The sequence below is a fragment of the Bombina bombina genome, chromosome 7 (assembly GCF_027579735.1).
Source record: "Bombina bombina isolate aBomBom1 chromosome 7, aBomBom1.pri, whole genome shotgun sequence".
NCBI lineage: Eukaryota > Metazoa > Chordata > Amphibia > Anura > Bombinatoridae > Bombina > Bombina bombina.
Genome location: NC_069505.1, coordinates 399,859,907 through 399,883,753, shown reverse-complemented (window position 1 = coordinate 399,883,753; position 23,847 = coordinate 399,859,907). Strand labels below are relative to the sequence as shown.

Below are 23,847 nucleotides of genomic sequence, written 5' to 3'. Positions count from 1 at the left end.
AACTGCTCCCTCCACCTTAGGGACCGTCTGCCATAAGTCTCGTGTGGTGGCGTCTATAGGGAACATTTTTCTAAATATCGGAGGAGGGGAAAAAGGCACACCGGGTCTATCCCACTCCTTACTAATAATCTCTGTAAGCCTCTTTGGTATAGGAAATACGTCAGTACACACCGGCACCGCGTAGTATTTATCCAGCTTACATAATTTCTCTGGGATTGCCACCGTGTCACAATCATTCAGAGCCGCTAACACCTCCCCTAGCAACACGCGGAGGTTCTCAAGCTTAAATTTAAAATTTCTGAATCCGGTCTCCCCGAATCAGAACCGTCACCCACAGAATGAAGCTCTCCGTCCTCATGTTCTGCAAACTGTGACGCAGTATCAGACATGGCTCTCGTGTCATCGGCGCGCTCTGTCCTTAACCCAGAACTGTCGCGCTTGCCTCTTAACTCGGGCATATTGGATAATACTTCTTTCATAACATTAGCCATATCATGTAAAGTGATTTGTAAGGGCCTTGATGTACTTGGCGCCTCAATCTCACACACCTCCCGAGCGGGAGACGAAGGTACTGACACGTGAGGAGAGTTAGACGACATAACTGCCCCCTCGCTGTCTGGTGATAATTTTTTAATCGGTACAGATTGATTTTTCAAAGTAACATCAATACAATTGGTACACATATTTCTATTGGGCTCCACAACGGCATTCAAACATAATGAACAAGCAGATTCCTCTGTATCAGACATGTTTAAACAGACTAGCAATGAAGCTAGCAAGCTTGGAAAATACTTTCAATAAGTTTGCAAGCAATATAAAAAACGCTGCAGCGCTTTTAAAAAACACAGTTGAGTAACAAAGAACTAATTCAGTTATAGTCAACAATTCTTTAAATGTATTAATTAGCAGAGGATTGCACCCATTAGCAACAGGATGATTAACCCCTCAGTACCCAAATAAACGGATATCAAATTAATATTAAACGTTTTTATCACAGTCTAACACACTGTCACAGGTCTGCTGTTACTGATTACCTCCCTCAAAAACGAATTTTGAAGACCCCTGAGCTCTCTAGAGACGTCCTGGATCAAGGAGGAAGAAGCAGGAAGACTGTGCTAGAATTTTAACTGCGCAACAAGGCGCTAAAAAGAGGCCCCTCCCGCTCATTTACAACAGAGGGAGACCTGATATAACGGTTTCTATGTAGAAATATACGTTAGCCATGTGGAAAAAAAATTCATGCCCAAAAGGATTTATCGCCAAAGTACCTCACAAAACGAATAACATGCCAGTAAACGTTTTGAAAATAAACTTCTTTAAATGTCATGCAAAGTTATCACTAAGCCTGCAACCAGTCGCTACCACTGCAGAAAAGGCTTAAGCATTATTTCAGTATTAACAGTATTTTCTCAGTCAAATTCTAGTCCCTAGAAAATAACTCTACTGTGCATACATTTATCAGCCTGATACCAGTCACTACTACTGCATTTAAGGCTGTACTTACATCATACGGGTAACAGCAGTATTTTCTTAGTCAATTCCATTCCCAGAAAATATTGTACTGCACATACCTCATTTGCGGGGGACCCCGCATGCTATTCCCATGTTCTGAAGTTACCCCACTCCTCAGAATGTCGAGAACAGCCAGTGGATCTTAGTTACGCCTGCTAAGATCATAGAAAACGCAGGCAGTTTCTGCTTCCAAATACTGCCTGAGATAGAAAAACAGCACACTCCGGTGCCATTTAAAATAAACTTTTTATTGAAGAATAATTAAGTAAAAACTCCAACTCCTCCCGCGACCTCCCTCTTTGTTGAGGGTTGCAAGAGAATGACTGGGTATGACATGTGAGGGGAGGAGCTATATAGCAGCTCTGCTTGGGTGATCCTCTTGCAACTTCCTGTTGGGAAGGAGAATATATCCCATAAGTAATGGATGACCCGTGGACTGAACACACTTAACAAGAGAAAGAATATGTTATATGCTATGTTAAATCCTTTTTTTTTACATATATACCTTAGCTCTTAAGCCCTACATTTCAAATGGGTATATGTTGTGCTTACACACTGTAACGTATAAGGGGTCAGCTGTTTAATAAGTACTATAATATGCGGGCTCCCTCACTCACTCAGCCTTGATAGAGATACTCTCAGACCCAAAGAGATAGCATGTTATGGTCTTTAGGCGGGCATTATTACACTCCCAAGCTAGGGCTTACGGTTATGATTAACTCATTCTCTGAGGAAACTTATAGTTCCTCTACTGACTCCATATGCACTATCTTGTGAAATATATGCTTCAATTCACTTTACATATTGCTGCTGCTTATCAAGAATCCTCCTATTATGGGGGCAGTATTTAATTTAAAATAATACAGCTACTTTAGTTTTTATTACTAAAACCCCTGAGATTGAGTAAGTTGAATAACCAGTATCATGGTATTGCAATTTCCCATGCCAGCAATACAGATAATGCACTTTTTTAGAAATAACCGCCCCCCATACTCATATTCATATTTATGTCATTTGCCTGTCTCTCTCCTCCCCTGGTTACCCTACTATGATGTCCCTGTTCGCACGACTCCCCCCCCCCCTTCTTCTCACCCTTTCTCTCTTTTGTTTCTCCTTTCCCCTATACTACGAGCGGCTCTTGCCCGCTGTTTTTTTCCCTCTTTTCCTTATATACTATGGCCTAGGTATGGCCAATACAGTTTCTAACTCCCCACTCCTAGTTACTACTAGAATAGAAAGCCATTGAGCACCCTTCTTATAGACGTGGGGATCATTTCTCATTTAATATCATAAAAATGAAGTTCCACTTTCTATAGCTCCAACATTACTATCCCATCTAATCAGGACATGATGTATAACCTCATAACGATATATTAAGATTTTGTGTTTCCGTTTTTATCTATAAAGTGTAGCTCTTTTTCCTATACAGACAAGTACTTTCGTTAATACTTATGTATTCTTAAATAACAGAACACGGACATAGTATGTGATGCTACAGCATTTGTTATGTCTTAATAGGTTAGCCTTCAAAGTATGAGTGTGATGTCTGCCACGCCCTGTTGTACCTGATCTTAAGGGGCGAATCCTGTATGTTATGTTACCTTGAAACTTCAATAAAAAATTGTTTAAAAAAAAAGAAAAAAAACCAGAACCCGTTCCTGTATTGGAACAGGAACCATCACTCCCAGGTCGGAGAGGTCTCTTACACAGCGTAAGAACGCCTCTCTTTTTGTCTGGTCTACAGATAATCTTGAAAGCAGAAACCTGCCTCTGGGAGAAAAACTTTTGAACTCTAGTTTGTATCCCTGGGTCACTATGTCTATTGCCCAGGGATCCTGAACATCTCGAACCCAAGCCTGAGTGAAGGAAAGTCTGCCCCTTACATGATCCGGTCCCGGATCGGGGGCTGACCCTTCATGCTGATTTTGGTTCAATGGCGGGCTTCTTGGATTGTTTTCCCTTATTCCAAGACCGATTGGGTCTCCAGGAAGGTTTAGACTGTTCCTGCTTGGGGGCAGAAGGGGAAGAATTTCCCTTGAAATTTCGAAAGGAGCGAAAATTGCTCTGTCGTCCCTTTTGCTTGTTACTCCTGTCCTGAGGGAGAAGGTGACCCTTACCTCCCGTAATGTCAGAAATTATTTCTGTCAAACCAGGTCCAAACAAGGTCTTCCCCTTGTAAGGAATCGCTAACAACTTAGACTTGGAAGAGACATCCACCGACCAAGGTTTTAACCATAAGGCTCTGCGAGCTAGAATAGAGAAACCTGAAATCTTTGCTCCCAGTTTGATAACTTGAAGGGAAGCATCTGTAATAAAGGAATTAACCAATTGAAGGGCCTTAATCCTATCCTGGATTTCATCCAGAGGAGTCTCTGTCCAAATAGCATCAGACAAAGCATCAAACCAATATGCTGCCGCGCTAGTGACGGTAGCAATGCACACCGCTGGCTGCCATTGTAAGCCCTGGTGTACATACATCTTTTTGAGTAACCCCTCCAACTTCTTGTCCATAGGATCTTTAAAGGCACAACTATCCTCTATGGGTATAGTAGTTCTCTTAGCCAAAGTGGAAACTGCTCCTTCCACCTTGGGGACTGTTTGCCAAGCATCCCTAACAGAGTCAGCTATGGGAAACATTTTCTTAAATATGGGATATGGAGAAAAGGGGATACCCGGTCTCTCCGACTTCTTAGTAATGATCTCAGAAGCTCGTTTGGAACCGGCATAACCTCTATTGAGGAAGGTACCTCAAAATATTTGTTTAGCTTACTGGATTTCTTGGGAATAATAGAGACTGTGGAATTGCTGTCTAATGTAGCTAAAACCTCCTTAAAGGACCAGTCAACACATTAGATTTGCATAATCAACAAATGCAAGATAACAAGACAATGCAATAGCACTTAGTCTGAACTTCAAATTAGTAGTAGATATTTTTATAACAAATTTCAAAGTTTATATTTCCACTCCCCTTGTACCATGTGATAGCAATCAGCCAATCACAAATGCATATATGTATAGTCTGAATTCTTGCACATGCTCAGTAGGATCTGGTGACTCAAAAAGTGTAAATATAAGAGACACTGCAGATTTTTTTTAATGGAAGTAAATTGGAAAGTTGTTTAAAATGACATTCTGTATCTGAATCATGAAAATTTAATTTAACCTGAGTGTCCCTTTAAGTAGCAGACAGAGGTGCTCTAGCTTGAACCTGAAAGAAACCACTTCAGTATCAGCAATAGGAATTACACAGTCAGAATCTGAAATTTCACCTTCAGATGCTACTACGGTATCCCCCTCCTCAGGCTTCTGGGAGGATGCATCCACAAAAGGAATAACTGCGTCAGAAACCTCGCTTACTGAATATCTGGATTTCCTCTTACGCTTTCCTTGTAACATAGGAAAGGCAGACAATGCATCTGAAACTACAAAAGACATGAGAGAAGCAATGTCTTTTAAAGTAACCCCAACTGGAGCCACAGAGGAAACGCAGGGCACTGCATGTGAGGGCTGTAAAACTTGGGACACTTGAGGAGAACGCTGCAGCATATATTGTGCATTGTCATTAGAAACCTGACCAGCATCCTCCTTAGAAAATGTTGGCTCAGGAAATTTTTTATCCCTGTAACTTATAGTCCTCTCAATACAAGAGGAACAAAAAGGGATTGGTGATTCCACATTGGCATCAAAACATAAGGTGCAGTTGACATTTTGCAAGGCCTCTTGGTCCATTCTTATACTTAATGAGAAGAACTAGTATAAAAAAATAAATTTATGAAAATTAGACTTGACCAAAAAAAAACAAAAAAAACTTTACAGTCACTTTAAATTTCAAACATGTAACTTTTTTACTATACGCTGCAGAATGCAGTCAAAATGAAAATTAAACACAAACTTTCAAACACATCTACACCTCAGCGGTCTGCTGAGTTGCCTACCTGCCCCACAACACCAGGAAAAATGCCCCCTCTTAGCAAGGAGCTGATCCGTAGGCAGGAAACGATATGAGAAAAAACGCTTCTAGAAACGCTTGTCTAACATGAAAACAAGCGTGTCTAGACGGCCTGAACTGTGTCACCTGTGTAGCTGCGAGAGAAATGGAGCACAATGCTGAAAAGCATGTCACACTTAGCCCCACCCCTCGTGGGCATCTCTCTTAATCTCACGGTCGGTAGTATTGTAAAACCGCCGGAGCAGTGGAGCCGCCAAAAACAGTTTATATTACTCAGCAGTCTAAGCCCCAGTGCCTGCTATACTGTCTAGTTACGGAATCCCCCTTCTTTAGAAAGGATAATGCCTCAAAAACTTAAAAAGCTTAAGAGCCTTTTTCTTTAAGTAAAATAGTGCCCACTTTTTCAAAATAAATAAAGTAAGCACTTACCTGATTAATGTCCGACAGCAAGGCATCTCACCCGGCTTGAGAGGTCCTCTCCCTCACATATTCCTGTGGAATAAAAGCGACTGAGTATTTCCCCTCAGGTCTTTACAATTAGGGCAGCATAAACATTATGAGAGGCACAGTGAGAATTATGTCCCACCAGTTCTCATTGCTCTAAAGCCACCACTGCCCTACTGAAGAGACTGATATGGACTACGGCTACACCATAGGACAAAGCAGCACAATTTTGCACCACTTTAAAAATATTAAACTCTTGATTGAAGAATCTTTTCTAACACCTCACTTTACCACTTCCTATCACTAACGTAGGCAAAGAGAATGACTGGGTTGGGAGTGAGGGGAGGTGATATTTAACAGCTCTGCTGTGGTGCTCTTTGCCGCCTCCTGCTGACCAGGAGGTGAATATCCCATTAGTAATTAAGATGATCCGTGGACTCATTGTGTCATTAAAAAGAAACAAGAATTAAAGGGAGATAAAACAAGTTGGGATAGACAACATATATGTACTTTAGCTGCAAATTTATACTGCAGTGCCTCGCCATTAACCCTTTCTTTTTAGTTTCTGAATGGTAAAGCTCTAACTCCCCCGCACATTTCCTTATATGGCTGTATTTATAGCTATTGTTATGGTAGAATGCAAAAATGCATAGGGGTCATCTGCTGGAGCATGCCTAGAAGCTGTGAACTCAGTTGAAATACAATGCCTGTGTCTAAACACTGATAAGGGGGTGGAATTGGATGCTCCAGGCAGCTTAGCTATGTAATTCATTTTGCTTATTTTTGAAAATTTTAAAATACCTCCCAGTAATTTTTTTTACAAATGTTTTATGCAAACTATTTTTAAATTAGCCCTTTTAGGATATGCACAGATTTCAACCTGTTTTATGTCCCTTTAAAAAGGGACATTAAACACTTGACTGCTAAAAATCATTCAAACTAACTTCTACTGAGTAATAATAAAAAAACTGTTTATGCTGTAACTTCAGCTTACACAAAACATTTCAAGAAAATTCTATTAGTATACTTATCCAGGGCTTGATGCAGCTATGTATGCCCCCATATTTTAACAGCATAGGAGTCACATGACATGCACCTCATATATTCCTAGAGTCCCTATAATGTATGCATATAAAAAGCACAGCAGCAGCACTCACTTATGCAGACAGCTTGTAATACAGTTTGTGTGTCAACTCTGTTACTAAACTAAAACATTTTATTATTATGCTTTTCTACGTAAAAAAGCTTTTCAAACGTTACCACTCTGACATTCATAAGGTGTATGAATACTCGGCAGGGTTATAAATGTAAATCTGACAAGCTCCGGTCTGGAGAGCGGAAGGGGGAGAGGCCCCAGTCCGTGGAAGATAATTGACTGAATAACTCATGCTGCAAATACTTTTTTCCTGGAGATTTGTTCAATACAATATTTAGCTTTATTTTCATACATCTACATTACATATATACATATATTACTGTGAATTTGTAATGTAGATGTATGAAAATAAAATATTGTATTGAACAAATCTCCAGGAAAAAGTATTTGCAGCATGAGTTATTCAGTCTTTTCTCCCACGGACTGGAGTCTCTCTGCTCTCTCTCCCCCCTCGGCCCCTCCCTCTCCAGACCGTAGCTTGTCAGATTTACATTTATAACCCTGCCGAGTGTCGTGCATTCACACACCTTAGGAATGTCAGAGTGGTAACGTTTGAAAAGTAAGCTTTTTTTTTTTTACATCGAAAAGCATAATAATAAAATGTTTTATTTCAGTAACCGATTCGTAACAAACTGCAGCACAAGCTCTGTCTGCATAATATTGAGTGCTGCTGCTGTGTTTCCTATATGCATACAATATGGTGCGTTACATGGGAGAAACAGAATTTATGCTTACCTGATGAATTACTTTCTCCAACGGTGTGTCCGGTCCACGGCGTCATCCATTACTTGTGGGAATATTCTCTTCCCCAACAGGAAATGGCAAAGAGCACAGCAAAAGCTGTCCATATAGCCCCTCCTCAGGCTCCGCCCCCCAGTCATTCGACCGACGGTTAGGAGAAAAAAAAGGAGAAACTATAGGGTGCCGTGGTGACTGTAGTGTATAAAGAAAGAAATTTTTCAAACCTGATTAGGAAACCAGGGCAGGCCGTGGATCGGACACACCGTTGGAGAAAGTAATTTATCAGTTAAGCATAAATTCTGTTTTCTCCCACATTGGTGTGTCCGGTCCACGGCGTCATCCATTACTTGTGGGAACCAATACCAAAGCACCTTAGGACACGGATGAAGGGAGGGAGCAAATCATGTTACCTAAATGGAAGGCACCACGGCTTGCAAAACCTTTCTCCCAAAAATAGCCTCCGAAGAAGCATAAGTATCAAATTTGTAGAATTTGGCAAAAGTGTGCAGAGAAGACCAAGTCGCTGCCTTACATATCTGATCAACAGAAGCCTCGTTCTTGTAGGCCCATGTGGAAGCCACGGCCCTAGTAGAGTGAGCTGTGATTCGTTCAGGAGGCTGCCGTCCGGCAGTCTCATAGGCCAATCGGATAATGCTTTTCAGCCAGAAAGAAAGAGAGGTAGCAGTAGCTTTTTGACCTCTCCTCTTACCAGAGTAAACGACAAACAAAGATGAGGTTTGTCTAAGATCTTTTGTTGCTTCTAAATAGAACTTTAAAGCACGAACTACATCTAAATTGTGTAACAAACGTTCCTTCTTTGAAACTGGATTCGGACACAGAGAAGGAACAACTATTTCCTGGTTAATATTCTTGTTGGAAACAACTTTTGGAAGAAAACCAGGCTTAGTGCGCAAAACAACCTTATCTGAATGGAAAACCAGATAGGGTGGATCACACTGCAAAGCAGATCATTCAGAAACTCTTCTAGCAGAAGAAATAGCAACCAAAAACAGAACTTTCCAAGATAGTAACTTAATATCTATGGAATGTAAAGGTTCAAACGGAACCCCTTGAAGAACTGAAAGAACTAAATTTAGACTCCAAGGAGGAGTCATGGGTCTGTAAACAGGCTTGATTCTGACCAAAGCCTGAACAAAAGCTTGTACATCTGGCACAGCTGCCAGTCGTTTGTGTAACAAGACAAATAAAGCAGAAATCTGTCCCTTTAGAGAACTCGCTGACAACCCTTTATCCAAACCTTCTTGGAGAAAGGAGAGAATCTTTGGAATTGTAATCTTACTCCAGGAGAATCCCTTGGATTCACACCAACAGATATATTTTTTCCATATTTTATGGTAAATCTTTCTAGTCACAGGTTTTCTGGCTTGGACCAGAGTATCTATCACAGAATTTGAAAACCCACGCTTGGATAAAATCAAGCGTTCAATTTCCAAGCAGTCAGCTGCAGAGAAACTAGATTTGGATGTTCGAATGGACCTTGTACTAGAAGATCCTGTCTCAAAGGTAGCTTCCATGGTGGAGCCGATGGCATATTCACCAGGTCTGCATACCATGTCCTGCGTGGCCATGGAGGAGCAATCAGAATCACGAGGCCTTCTCCTGTTTGATCCTGGCTATGAGCCTGGGAAGGAGAGGAAACGGTGGAAACACATACGCTAGGTTGAACGACCAAGGCGCCACTAATGCATCCACTAGAGTTGCCTTGGGATCCCTGGATCTGGACCAGTAGCAAGGAACCTTGAAGTTCTGACGGGACGCCATCAGATCCATGTCTGGAATGCCCCATAATTGGGTTAACTGGGCAAAGACCTCCGGGTGGAGTTCCCACTCCCCCGGATGGAAAGTCTGACGACTCAAATAATCCGCCTCCCAGTTGTCTACTCCTGGGATATGAATTGCAGATAGGTGGCAGGAGTGATCTTCCGCCCATTTGATTATCTTGGATACCTCTCTCATCGCCAAGGAAATCTTTGCTCCTCCCTGATGGTTGATGTAAGCTACAGTCGTTATGTTGTCCGACTGGAATCTTATGAATCCGGCCTTCGCTAGCTGAGGCCAAGCCCGGAGCGCATTGAATATCGCTCTCAGTTCCAGGATGTTTATCGGGAGAAGGGACTCTTCCCGAGACCATAGACCCTGAGCTTTCAGGAAATCCCAGACCGCGCCCCAGCCTAATAGACTGGCGTCGGTCGTGACAATGATCCACTCTGGTCTGCGGAAACTCATTCCCTGAGACAGGTGATCCTGAGTCAACCACCAACGAAGTGAGTCTCTGGTTACCTGGTCTACTTGAATCTGGGGAGACAAGTCTGCATAGTCCCCATTCCACTGATTGAGCATGCACAGTTGTAATGGTCTTAGATGAATTCGAGCAAAAGGAACTATGTCCATTGCTGCAACCATCAATCCTACTACTTCCATGCACTGAGCTATGGAAGGCTGCAGAATAGAGTGAAGAACTTGACAAGCGTTTAGAAGCTTTGACTTTCTGACCTCTGTCAGGAAGATCTTCATTTCTAAAGAATCTATTATTGTTCCCAAAAAGGGAACTCTTGTTGACGGAGACAGGGAACTCTTTTCTACGTTCACCTTCCACCCGTGAGATCTGAGAAAGGCTAGAACAATGTCTGTATGAGCCTTTGCCTTGGAAAGAGACGACGCTTGAATTAGAATGTCGTCTAGATAAGGTGCCACTGCAATGCCCCTCGGTCTTAAAACCGCTAGAAGGGACCCTAGCATCTTTGTGAAAATTCTGGGAGCAGTGGCTAAACCGAATGGAAGAGCCACGAACTGGTAATGTTTGTCCAGAAAGGCGAACCTTAGGAACTGATGATGATCTTTGTGGATAGGAATATGTAGGTACGCATCCTTTAAATCCACGGTAGTCATATATTGACCCTCCTGGATTGTAGGTAAAATTGTTCGAATGGTTTCCATTTTGAACGATGGAACTCTGAGAAATTTGTTTAGAATTTTTAAGTCCAGGATTGGTCTGAAAGTTCCCTCTTTTTTGGGAACTACAAACAGGTTTGAGTAAAACCCCTGACCTTGTTCCACAGTTGGAACCGAGTGTATCACTCCCATCTTTAACAGGTCTTCTACACAATGTAAGAATGCCTGTCTCTTTATTTGGTCTGAAGACAAGCGAGACATGTGGAACCTTCCCCTTGGGGGCAGTTACTTGAATTCTAGAAGATAACCCTGAGAGACTATTTCTAGTGCCCAGGGATCCGGAACATCTCTTGCCCAAGCCTGAGCAAAGAGAGAGAGTCTGCCCCCTACTAGATCCGGTCCCGGATCGGGGGCTACCCCTTCATGCTGTCTTGGTAGCAGCAGCAGGCTTCTTGGCCTGTTTACCCTTGTTCCAGCCTTGCATTGGTTTCCAAGCTGGTTTCGCCTGGGAAGCGTTACCCTCTTGTCTAGAGGCTGCAGAGTTAGAAGCCGGTCCGTTCCTGAAATAGTGAAAGGAACGAAAATTGGACTTATTCTTAGCCTTAAAAGGCCTATCCTGTGGGAGGGCATGGCCCTTTCCCCCAGTGATGTCTGAAATAATCTCCTTCAATTCTGGCCCAAAAAGGGTCTTACCTTTGAAAAGGGATATTAAGTAATTTTGTCTTGGAAGATACATCCGCCGACCAAGACTTTAGCCAGAGCGCTCTGCGCGCCACAATTGCAAACCCTGAATTTTTTGCCGCTAATCTCGCCAATTGCAAAGCGGCATCTAAAATAAAGGAATTAGCCAACTTAAGTGCGTGAATTCTGTCCATGACCTCCTCATATGGAGTCTCCATATTAAGCGACCTTTCTAGTTCATCGAACCAGAAACACGCCGCCGTAGTGACAGGAATAATGCACGAAATAGGTTGGAGGAAGTAACCTTGCTGAACAAAAATCTTTTTAAGCAAACCCTCCAATTTTTTATCCATAGGATCTTTGAAAGCACAATTGTCCTCAATGGGAATAGTCGTGCGTTTGGCTAGGGTAGAAACTGCCCCCTCAACCTTAGGGACTGTTTGCCATGTGTCCTTCCTTGGGTCAACCATGGGGAACAATTTCTTAAATATAGGAGGAGGGACAAAGGGTATGCCTGGTTTCTCCCACTCCTTATTCAGTATATCCGCTACCCTTTTAGGGATCGGAAAGGCATCAGGGTTCACCGGGACCTCTAAGAATTTGTCCATCTTGCACAATTTTTCTGGAATGACCAAAGAGTCACAATCATCCAGAGTAGATAGCACCTCCTTAAGTAATGCGCGGAGATGCTCTAACTTAAATTTAAATGTCACAACATCAGGTTCTGCCTGCTGAGAAATTCTTCCTGAGTCAGAAATTTCTCCCTCTGAAAAACCCTCCCTCACTGCCACTTCAGACTGGTGTGAGGGTATAACAGGTAAATTATCCTCAGCGCCTTCCTGCTCTGTGTTTAAAACTGAGCAATCACGCTTTCTTTGAAATGCTGGCATTTTGGATAAAATATTAGCTATGGAGTTATCCATTACTGCCGTCAATTGTTGCATAGTAACAAGCATTGGCGCGCTAGAAGTACTAGGGGTCGCCTGCGTGGGCATAACAGGTATAGACACAGAAGGAGAGGATGAAGAACTATCCCTACTTCCTTCATTTGATGAATCATCTTGGGCAACCTTGCTAAATGTGACAGTACTGTCCTTACTTTGTTTGGACACCATGGCACAATTATCACATACATTTGAAGGGGAGACCACCTTGGCCTCCATACATACAGAACATGATCTATCTGAAGGTACAGACATGTTAGACAGGCTTAAACAGGGTAATAAAGCACAAAAACCGTTTTTAAACAAAACCGTTACTGTCTCTTTAAATATTAAACAGAACACACTTTATTTCTGAATATGTGAATAACTATGAAGGAATTATCCAATCTTTACCAAATTTTCACCACAGTGTCTTAATGCATTCAAAGTATTGCACCCCAATTTTCAAGCCTTTAACCCCTTAAATGAGGAAACCGTTTTAGTCAATTAACAATTTTAACTCAACTACAGTCCCAGCCACAGCGTTTGCTGCGACTTCACTTATCCCAGGGGGGTATACGATACCAAATCAGCCTTCCAGGAACGTATTTCAATGAGAATCAGACCCTCTCACATGCAGCTGCATGCACTGTATCCAAAAGAAACTGCTCAATAATGGCGCGAAAATGAGGCTCTGCCTAATACAGTGAAAGGCCCTTCCTGACTGGGAAGGTGTCTAACAAGTGCCTGACGCTTAAAAACGTTCCCCAACATTAACAAAGTTAAAATTCACTTAAAGCTGCATAAAATACTTAAATAAAGCAATCGATTTAGCCCCTAAGAGTGTCAACCAGTTTATAGCCCATAATAAGCCCTTTATTCTGCTTGAGTCTAAGAAAATGGCTTACCGATCCCCAAGAGGGAAAATGACAGCCTTCTAGCATTACACAGTCTTGTTAGAAAAGGACTAGTCATACCTTGAGCAGAAAAGTCTGCAAACTGTTCCCTCCAACTGAAGTTCTCTGGGCTCAACAGTCCTGCGTGGGAACAGCAATTGATTTTAGTTACTGCTGCTAAAATCATACTCCTCTTTTAAACAGAACTCTTCATCTCTTTCTGTTTCAGAGTAAATAGTACAACCAGTACTATTTTAAAATAACAAACTTTTGATAGAAGAATAAAAAACTACAACTAAACACCACATACTCTTCACCATCTCCGTGGAGATGCTACTTGTTCAGAGCGGCAAAGAGAATGACTGGGGGGCGAAGCCTGAGGAGGGGCTATATAGACAGCTTTTGCTGTGCTCTTTGCCATTTTCTGTTGGGGAAGAGAATATTCCCACAAGTAATGGATGACGCTGTGGACCGGACACACCAATGTTGGAGAAATCAAGCACCTTATTAGCATTCAACTTCAAGTCAATTTTTTTCAACACTTTGGGGTAAGGTGAACAAATAAACTAGACAGTAGTGATTACTTGATTTTAATTCATAAGAAAACATTCTTTTTAATGATTTTTATGAGGTGTTAAATGTCCCTTTAAGAAAAAAACCAACAACTTAATATTGTATTGTAATAAATTCTCTAAGCCCCAATATCTTTACTTTGTTCAAAGTTTTATGTATAGAACTATTGAAAGGCTTGTGGGTGTCTTCTGGTGTATATTACAGCAGAGGCAGACAGAGAAGACAAAAACAATTTAAAAAAAAAAAAACTACAAACCTTTCAAAGATCAGTCGACTGATGGCTTCATTGGCAGCAGTTGGAGAGCTGAGAGTTTTCTGCAGAAAATCCACTTTCTTCTTTAAACTCTAAAAAATTGGGATATACTCAAAATATTATCTAATTTTTTTTTTTTTTTTTTTTTACAAATTAGTCGTCCAATACACAAAAAGTAAAATACATTATTGGACGAAACTGACCATTCATGTATCCATCGCCCCCTGTCCAGTCCTGCCATAGTTTTACGGATTGATGCTAGGGACAGCCAGCCAGGCACTAAATGTTGGATTTTAGTCATACAGGTTTGTCCAATCAAGTCTTAACCTAGTATAGAGAGGTGGGAGACTAGGGGAAGCTCTGTAATTTCCAATCACTGACTAGAGCTATTGGAATGTGCAGTTGTGTGACTTCTGTGCCTCTAAGAGCTAGTCATTGACTCAAATTCAATTGTTAAGTTCTATGTTCTGTTAGCATTGAAAAATAGGTTATTTTAACTGTTCAAATTCTATAATGTAAGATTTTAGTTGAAATTAGTTGAATATATTTTCTGTTCCCTTTGGAAATAACGAATCCAGATCCAGCCAATGAAATTTGATCAAACTGAACAATAGAAAAAATTTGAAACAAATATTTGTATTATCCATGCATAGTAGGCACGCTCTTCCAGAAAGTCTTAATGTCAGAGTGTCCAGCCTAAAAAGGTTAATACAGTTCACAAATATTCCCACATGAAAACAAAGGGGAGGTGGCAATAAATATTGCTAATTTAAGTCTAGTTAGCGAATATATATTTTCCACATTTGTTGTACAATAGAGGTATTGTCGTTTTAAAAGGGACACTCAAGTCAAAATTAAACTCATTCAGATAGAGCAGCAATTTTAAACAACTTTCCAATTTACTTCCATTAAAAAAAAGTCTTAATATTTAAACTTTTTGAGTCACCAGCTACTACTGAGCATGTGCAAGAATTCACAGAATAAGCGTGTATGCATTTGTGATTGGCTGATGGCTGTCACATGGTACATGGGGAGTGGAAATAGACATAACTTTTAGAAACTGTCAGAAAAAAAAAATAATCTACTATTCATTTGAAGTTCAGACTAAATGCTATTGCATTGTCTTGTTGACTGGTCCTTTAAAGGTCTTTAAATAAACAAATGTTTTATAATCTATGACGTTGGCCCTTAGAGACTTTTCTTTTTAGATATACACACAGCATCTGATTCTGTATTATTTTTGAATTTGTGTAATTAAGCTAAAAATTTAGACCACTCCTGTATTTATTTATTTTTATTGGAAAGAAAATACATACAGCGTAAAACAAACAAACAATCTCAAGTCCCATTTAACAGAAACACCCATAATACAAATAATACTTATTGGAGTCTAGATGCCACTTCAGTAACTGTTTCCAGCATTTTAACCATAAATATAAGGGAAAAAAAGAAGAAAACGGATAACAGTCACTCCCAACAAGGTCTAATCTAAAGAGTGTTTGTATACATTAATAATTACAACCTCCAAACTTTTAACTTACTTTAAATGGTGGTAAATTATGTAAAAAAAATAAACTAGCCCATAAGAGGGGGGGGGGGGGTATCTACTGCAGGCTGGTGATTTAAAAAAAATCTGTGACCTTTCACCTCTAAGCGAGGCTTCTAACAATACTTTAGTATGAAGAGCTTCAGTAAACATCTCTGCACCTCCAATTCAAAAGCCTGAATTAATAAACGGCACTTCCGTAGGTATATTGCTAGTCTACAAAAGAACACTCAGTGTTCTTTTGTACAATATTTATTAGGACCCTGGAAAGGGAGGTCCTCCAGGTGGGCACCACTCTTTATTGCAGAGCTTTCCAAACTTTTCATGTTGGTGACACACTTTTTAGACCTACATCATTTCGTGACACAGTAATTCAGTTGTACTAGCAAACAGGAGGTTAACCCCTTAATGACCACAGCACTTTTCCATTTTCTGTCCGTTTGGGACCAAGGCTATTTTTACATTTTTGCGGTGTTTGTGTTTAGCTGTAATTTTCCTCTTACTTATTTACTGTACCCACACATATTATATATCGTTTTTCTCGCCATTAAATGGACTTTCTAAAGATACCATTATTTTCATCATATCTTATAATTTACTATAAAAAAATTATAAAATATGAGGAAAAAAAATGGAAAAAACACACTTTTTCTAACATTGATCCCCAAAATCTGTTACACATCTACAACCACCAAAAAACTCCCATGCTAAATAGTTTCTAAATTTTGTCCAGAGTTTAGAAATACCCAATTTTTACATGTTCTTTGCAAGTTATAGGGCAATAAATACATGTAGCACTTTGCTATTTCCAAACCACTTTTTTTCAAAATTAGCGCTAGTTACATTGGGACACTGATATCTTTCAGGAATCCCTGAATATCCCCCGACATGTATATATTTTTTTTAGAAGACATCCCAAAGTATTGATCTAGGCCCATTTTGGTATATTTCATGCCACCATTTCACCGCCAAATGCCATCAAATAAAAAAAATCGTTCACTTTTTCACAAATTTTTTCACAAACTTTAGGTTTCTCACTGAAATGATTTACAAACAACTTGTGCAATTAATATTTTTTATTCCCACCCTCTCTCCCACTGAGTCCCACCTTGTGCCTCTTCCACTTCAATTCTAACTTTTGGGCAGTTTCACACGTGCACGCGCGCACAAGCTCCCGTGCACGCGCGCACAAGCTCCCGCGCACAAGCTCCCGTGCACGCGCGCGATCCCGCCCCCCTCCTCTACTGATGGCCGCCCACTCGCCTCCCTGGACACGCTCCCATCCACCAACGATCATAGCCGATGCAGAGAGGGCCACAGAGTGGCTCTCTCTGCATCGGACTGCTTAAAAAAGTTATTGCAGGATGCCTCTATATCGAGGCATCACTGCAATAACATGAAAGCAGCTGGAAGTGATCAGGATCGCTTCCACTGCTTTCAAAGACCAACGACGTGCAGGGTACGTCCTTGGTCGTTAAGGACATTTTTTTGGAGGACGTACCCTGCACGTCGTTGGTCATTAAGGGGTTAAACTAACTTGTTTCAAGAGATACGGACACATAAATATATTATATAATAACAAAATGTATTTACAAGTAACAGTATGTACTGTAAGTATGTGTAAGAATTAAAAAAAAAAAGTTTAATAACACCAATAGCTACTTACTATTTAAATTGGATGTATGAGGTTGATGGGATGAACACAGTTTCTGAACATTTAGTGGAATATTAGATAAAGACACTCGCACTTCATCATCAAGCATTTTTAAGCTTCCCCTTCCTATCCATATATCAAGAGCAGTAGCAGCGATGAACTACTGGGAGCTAGCTGCAAAAAAACAACACTTTGACTTCTGACTTCAGCTCAGCATTTAGGCTGCGCTGCCCTCAGAGCTCTGCAAGTCCGACTGACTACTGCCCGTGCTGCAAACACACTGCTGCACCACTCACTGACTACATGTGCAGTCACGAGCCGATTGAGGATATTACATGTGAGTCAGGAGCCAATGTGCTGCCAATGGGAATAGTTTCGGTTCTGGCTGAGCTGCGCCAATAGGTTAAGATGATCTGTGACCCATTAGGTATCAATCACATGTCAACCACGTAATATGCGTTGCAGGCAGGCGCAAAGTCGGAAACCATAAACAAAATTTAAAAATAATTTTAAATTCAATTTTTGCTGAAGCTGGGACACACCTACACACTGCCGAAGACACACTAACGTGTCACGACACACAGTTTGGAAAGCACTGCTTTATTGGATATAATTATACTGGACATTTGGTCTGTGTTTGCTGGTCCTCTCTCTGTTATACAAAGTATATTGCTAGTCTATTCTGCACATCCATTCACACATCCAGCTGTTCACTGAACATTAAAACGACTAAACTAAGTACTGAATGGTGTTGCTTATAATTTGACTCCCAATGTAAAAACGGTATGCGCTTAGGATGCAGCAAAATCTGAGTCTTCAAATTCTTATTCAACCAATAACGTATTTTACCCCAGACTTAACAAATTAAAGGAACACGAAACCCAAAATTTTTCTCTTTCATGAGACAGACAGAACATACAATTTTAGACAACGTTCCAGTTTATTTCCATCATCTAATTTGCTTTGTTCTTTTGGTATCCTTTGTCGAAAAGCATACCAAGGTAGGCTCAGGAGCAGCAATGCACTACTAGGAGCTTGCTGCCGATTGGTGTTTGCAAATGTATTCTTTTCATTGGCAAACCTTTTGTGGTCTGCTAGCTCCCAGTAGTGCATTGCTCCTTCAACAAAGGATTCCAAAAGAATGAAGCAAATTGGATAATAGCAGTAAATTGAAAAAAATTTTAAATTTATATTTCCTATTTGGATTTCATGTCCCTTTTAAAAGGGGCAATCCCAGAAGTAATAACATAATTTATGCTTACCTGATAAATTTATTTCTCTTGTGGTGTATCCAGTCCACGGATCATCCATTACTTGTGGGATAGTCTCATTCCCAACAGGAAGTTGCAAGAGGACACCCACAGCAGAGCTGTCTATATAGCTCCTCCCCTCACTGCCATATCCAGTCATTCGACCGAAAACAAGCAGAGAAAGGAGAAACCACAGGGTGCAGTGGTGACTGTAGTTTAAAATTAAAAAATACCTGCCTTAAAATGACAGGGCGGGCCGTGGACTGGATACACACAAGAGAAATAAATTTATCAGGTAAGCATAAATTATGTTTTCTCTTGTAAGGTGTATCCAGTCCACGGATCATCCATTACTTGTGGGATACCAATACCAAAGCTAAAGTACACGGATGAAGGGAGGGACAAGGCAGGTACTTAAACGGAAGGTACCACTGCCTGTAAAACCTGTCTCCCAAAAATAGCCTCCGAAGAAGCAAAAGTATCAAATTTGTAGAATTTTGAAAAGTATGAAGCGAAGACCAAGTCGCCACCTTGCAAATCTGTTCAACAGATCATTTTTAAAGGCCCATGTGGAAGCCACAGCTCTAGTAGAATGAGCTGTAATCCTTTCTGGAGGCTGCTGGCCATCAGTCTCATAAGCTAAGCGGATTATGCTTCTTAGCCAAAAAGAAAGAGAGGTTGCCGAAGCCTATTGACCTCTCCTCTGTCCAGAGTAGACAACAAACAAAGCAGATGTTTGACGAAAATCTTTAGTAGTTTGTAAGTAAAACTTTAAAGCATGAACCATGTCCAGATTGTGTAATAGACGTTCCTTCTTTGAAGAAGGATTAGGACACAAAGACGGAACAACAATCTCTTGATTGACATTCTTATTAGATACCACCTTAGGTAAAAACCCAGGTTTGGTACGCAGAACTACCTTATCTGCATAGAAGATCAGATAAGGAGAATCACATTGTAAGGCAGATAACTCGGAAACTCTACGAGCCGAGGAAATAGCTACCAAAAAAGAACTTTCCAAGATAAAAGTTTGATATCTATGGAATGAAGAGGTTCAAACGGAACCCCCTGAAGAACTTTAAGAACCAAATTTAAGCTCCAAGGTGGAGCAACAGGTTTAATCACAGGCTTGATTCTAACTAAAGCCTGACAAAATGCCTGAACGGCTGGGACATCCGCCAGAAGCTTGTGCAAAAGAATAGATAGCGCAGAAATCTGTCCCTTTAAGAAACTAGCTGACAATCCTTTTTCCAATCCTTCTTGGAGAAAAGATAATATCCTGGGAATCCTGACCTTACTCCATGAGTAGCCCTTAGATTCACACCAATAAAGATATTTACGCCATATTTTATGATAGATTTTCCTGGTGACAGGCTTTCGTGCCTGAATTAAGGTATCAATGACTGACTCGGAGAAACCACGCTTTGATAAAATCAAGCGTTCAATCTCTAGGCAGTCAGCCTCAGAGAAATTAGATTTGGATGGTTGAAAGGACCTTGAAGTAGAAGGTCCTGTCTCAGCGGCAGAATCCATGGTGGAAAGGATGACATGTCCACCAGATCTGCATACCAAGTCCTGCTTGGCCCCACAGGCGCTATCAAGATCACCAATGCTCTCTCCTGCTTGATTTTGGCAATCAGACGAGGGAGCAGAGGAAACGGTGGAAACACATAAGCCAGGTTGAAGGACCAAGGCGCTGCTAGAGCATCTATCAGCGTTGCCTTGGGATCCCTGGACCTGGATCCGTAACAAGGAAGCTTGGCGTTCTGGCGAGACACCATGAGATCCAGTTCTGGTTTGCCCCAACGATGAACCAATTGTGCAAACACCTCCGGATGGAGTTCCCACTCCCCTGGATGAAAAGTCTGCCGACTTAGAAAATCCGCCTCCCAGTTCTCTACACCTGGGATATGGATAGCTGATAGGTGGCAAGAGTGAATCTCTGCCCAGCGAATTATCTTTGAGACTTCTAACATCGCTAGGGAACTCCTTGTTCCCCCTTGATGGTTGATGTAAGCCACAGTCGTGATGTTGTCCGACTGAAATCTGATGAACCTCGTTGTCGCTAGCTGAGGCCAAGCCTGAAGAGCATTGAATATCGCTCTTAGTTCCAGAATGTTTATTGGAAGGAGAGACTCCTCCTTAGTCCACGATCCCTGAGCCTTCAGGGAGTTCCAGACTGCACCCCAACCTAGAAGGCTGGCATCTGTCGTTACAATTGTCCAATCTGGCCTGCAAAAGGTCATACCTTTGGACAGATGGACCCAAGATAGCCACCAGAGAAGAGAATCCCTAGTCTCTTGATCCAGATTTAGTAGAGGGGACAAATCTGTGTAATCCCCATTCCACTGACTGAGCATGCAGAGTTGCAGCGGTTTGAGATGTAGGCGTGCAAACGGCACTATGTCCATTGCCGCTACCATTAAGCCAATTACTTCCATGCACTGAGCCACCGAAGGGCGAGGAATGGAATAAAGAACACGGCAGTAATTTAGAAGTTTTGATAACCTGGACTCCGTCAGGTAAATTTTAATTTCTACAGAATCTATCAGAGTCCCTAGGAAGGAAACTCTTGTGAGGGGGGATAGAGAACTCTTTTCCTCGTTCACCTTCCACCCATGCGACCTCAGAAATGCCAACACTATGTCCGTATGAGACTTGGCAATTTGGAAGTTTGACGCCTGAATCAGGATGTCGTCTAAATAAGGGGCCACTACTATGCCCCGCGGCCTTAGGACCGCCAGAAGCGACCACAGAACCTTCGTAAAAATTCTTGGCGCTGTAGCTAACCCAAAGGGAAGAGCTACAAACTGGTAATGCCTGTCTAGGAAGGCAAACCTGAGAAACCGATGATGATCTTTGTGTATCGGAATGTGAAGATAAGCATCCTTTAAATCCACTGTAGTCATGTATTGACCCCCCTGGATCATAGGTAGGATGGTATGAATAGTCTCCATCTTGAATGATGGAACTCTGAGGAATTTGTTTAAGATCTTTAGATCCAAAATTGGTCTGAAGGTTCCCTCTTTTTTGGGAACCACAAACAGATTTGAGTAAAATCCCTGTCCCTGTTCCTCCTTTGGAACTGGATGGATCACTCCCATAACTAGGAGGTCTTGTACACAGTCTAAGAATGCCTCTCTCTTTATCTGGTTTGCAGATAATTGTGAAAGGTGAAATATCTCCCTTTTGGGGGGGAAGCCTTGAAGTCCAGAAGATATCCATGGGATATAATTTCCAACGCCCAGGGATCCTGGATATCTCTTGCCCACGCCTGGGCGAAGAGCGAAAGTCTACCCCCTACTAGATCCGTTACCGGATAGGGGGCCGTTCCTTCATGCTGTCTTAGAGGCAGCAGCAGGCTTTTTGGCCTGCTTACCCTTGTTCCAGGTCTGGTTAGGTCTCCAGACCGTCTTGGACTGAGCAAAAGTTCCCTCTTGTTTTGCATTAGAGGAATTTGATGCCGCACTTGCACGAAAATTAGACTGTTTGGCCCTTGATTTGGACCTATCCTGAGGAAGGGCATGACCTTTTCCTCCGGTGATATCAGCAATAATCTCCTTCAAACCAGGCCCGAATAGGGTCTGCCCCTTGATGGGAATGTTAAGCAGCTTAGACTTTGAAGTAATGTCAGCTGACCATGATTTAAGCCATAGCGCTCTGCGCTCCTGGATAGCAAAACCAGAATTCTTAGCCGTTAGTTTAGTCAAATGAACAATGGCATCAGAAACAAAAGAATTGGCTAGCTTAAGTGCTCTAAGCTTGTCAAGTATGTCATCCAATGGAATCGCTACCTGTAAAGCCTCTTCCAGAGGCTCAAACCAGAACGCCGCAGCAGCAGTGACAGGAGCAATGCATGCAAGGGGCTGTAGGATAAAACCTTGTTGAATAAACATTTTCTTAAGGTAACCCTCTACCTTTTTATCCATTGGATCTAAGAAAGCACAACTGTCCTCGACAGGGATAGTAGTACGCTTTGCTAGAGTAGAAACTGCTCCCTCCACCTTAGGAACTGTCTGCCATAAGTCCCGTGTGGTGGCGTCTATTGGAAACATTTTTCTAAAAACAGGAGGGGGAGAGAACGGCACACCTGGTCTATCCCATTCCTTAGTAATAATTTCTGTAAACCTTTTAGGTATTGGAAAAACATCAGTGCACACCGGCACTGCATAGTATTCATCCAGTCTACACAATTTCTCTGGCACTGCAATTGTATCACAGTCATTCAGAGCAGCTAAAACCTCCCTGAGTAACACGCGGAGGTGTTCAAGCTTAAATTTAAATGTAGAAATATCAGAATCAGGTTGCATCATCTTCCCTGAGTCAGAAACATCACCCACAGAAAGAAGCTCTCCTTCAGCTTCTGCATATTGTGAGGCAGTATCAGACATAGCTCTTAAAGCGTCAGTATGCTCTGAATTTCGTCTAACTCCAGAGCTATCTCGCTTTCCTCTAAATTCAGGTAGTCTGGCTAATACCGCTGACAGTGTATTATCCATGACTGCCACCATGTCTTGTTAAGTAAACGCTATGGGCGCCCTAGATGTACTTGGCGCCATTTGAGCGTGAGTCCCTTGAGCGGGAGTCAAAGGATCTGACACGTGGGGAGAGTTAGTCGGCATAACTTCCCCCTCGTCAGATTCCTCTGGTGATAAAATTTTTAAAGACAGAATATGATCTTTATTGCTTAAAGTGAAATCAGTACATTTGGTACACATTCTAAGAGGGGTTCCACAATGGCTTTTAAACATAATGAACAAGGAGTTTCCTCTATGTCAGACATGTTTGTACAGACTAGCAATGAGACTAGCAAGCTTGGAAAACACTTTAAATCAAGTTAACAAGCAAATATAAACAACGGTACTGTGCCTTTAAGAGAAACAAATTTTGTCAGAATTTGAAAAACAGTGAAAAAAGGCAGTAAATCAAACAAAATTTTTAGTGTGTATAATAAGCGGCATTGCACCCACTTGCAAATGGATGATTAACCCCTTAGTTCAAAAAACGGATAAAAAAAACGATAGACGTTTTTTAACAGTCACACCAAACTGCCACAGCCTTGCTGTGGGCCTACCTTCCCCAATAAACGATTTAGGAAGCCTAAGAGCCCTTTAGAGATGTCCTATAGCATTCAGGGGACTCCTGGAGGAAGCTGGATGTCTCAGTCTGTAAAAGTTACTGCGCAAAAAAGCGCTACATTAGGCCCCTCCCACTCATAGTAACACAGTGGAAAGCCTCAGGAAACTGTTTCTAGGCAAATTTAAGCCAGCCATATGGAAAAAACTGGGCCCCAATAAATTTTTATCACCAAAGTATATAAAAAAATGTTTAAACATGCCAGCAAACATTTTATATT

At 41.5% G+C, this 23,847-nt stretch overlaps 1 protein-coding gene across 1 annotated transcript in view; it reads right to left on the bottom strand.

The window, feature by feature from the left end:
- The window catches only part of TRAIP (TRAF interacting protein), a 108,071-nt gene that overhangs the window by 27,199 nt on the left and 57,025 nt on the right, over positions 1 to 23,847 (bottom strand). The window contains exon 10 of the mRNA XM_053721163.1: positions 14,045 to 14,133. Within this exon, the coding sequence (XP_053577138.1) occupies positions 14,045 to 14,133 (89 nt within the window). The remainder of the gene's footprint in view (positions 1 to 14,044; positions 14,134 to 23,847) is intronic.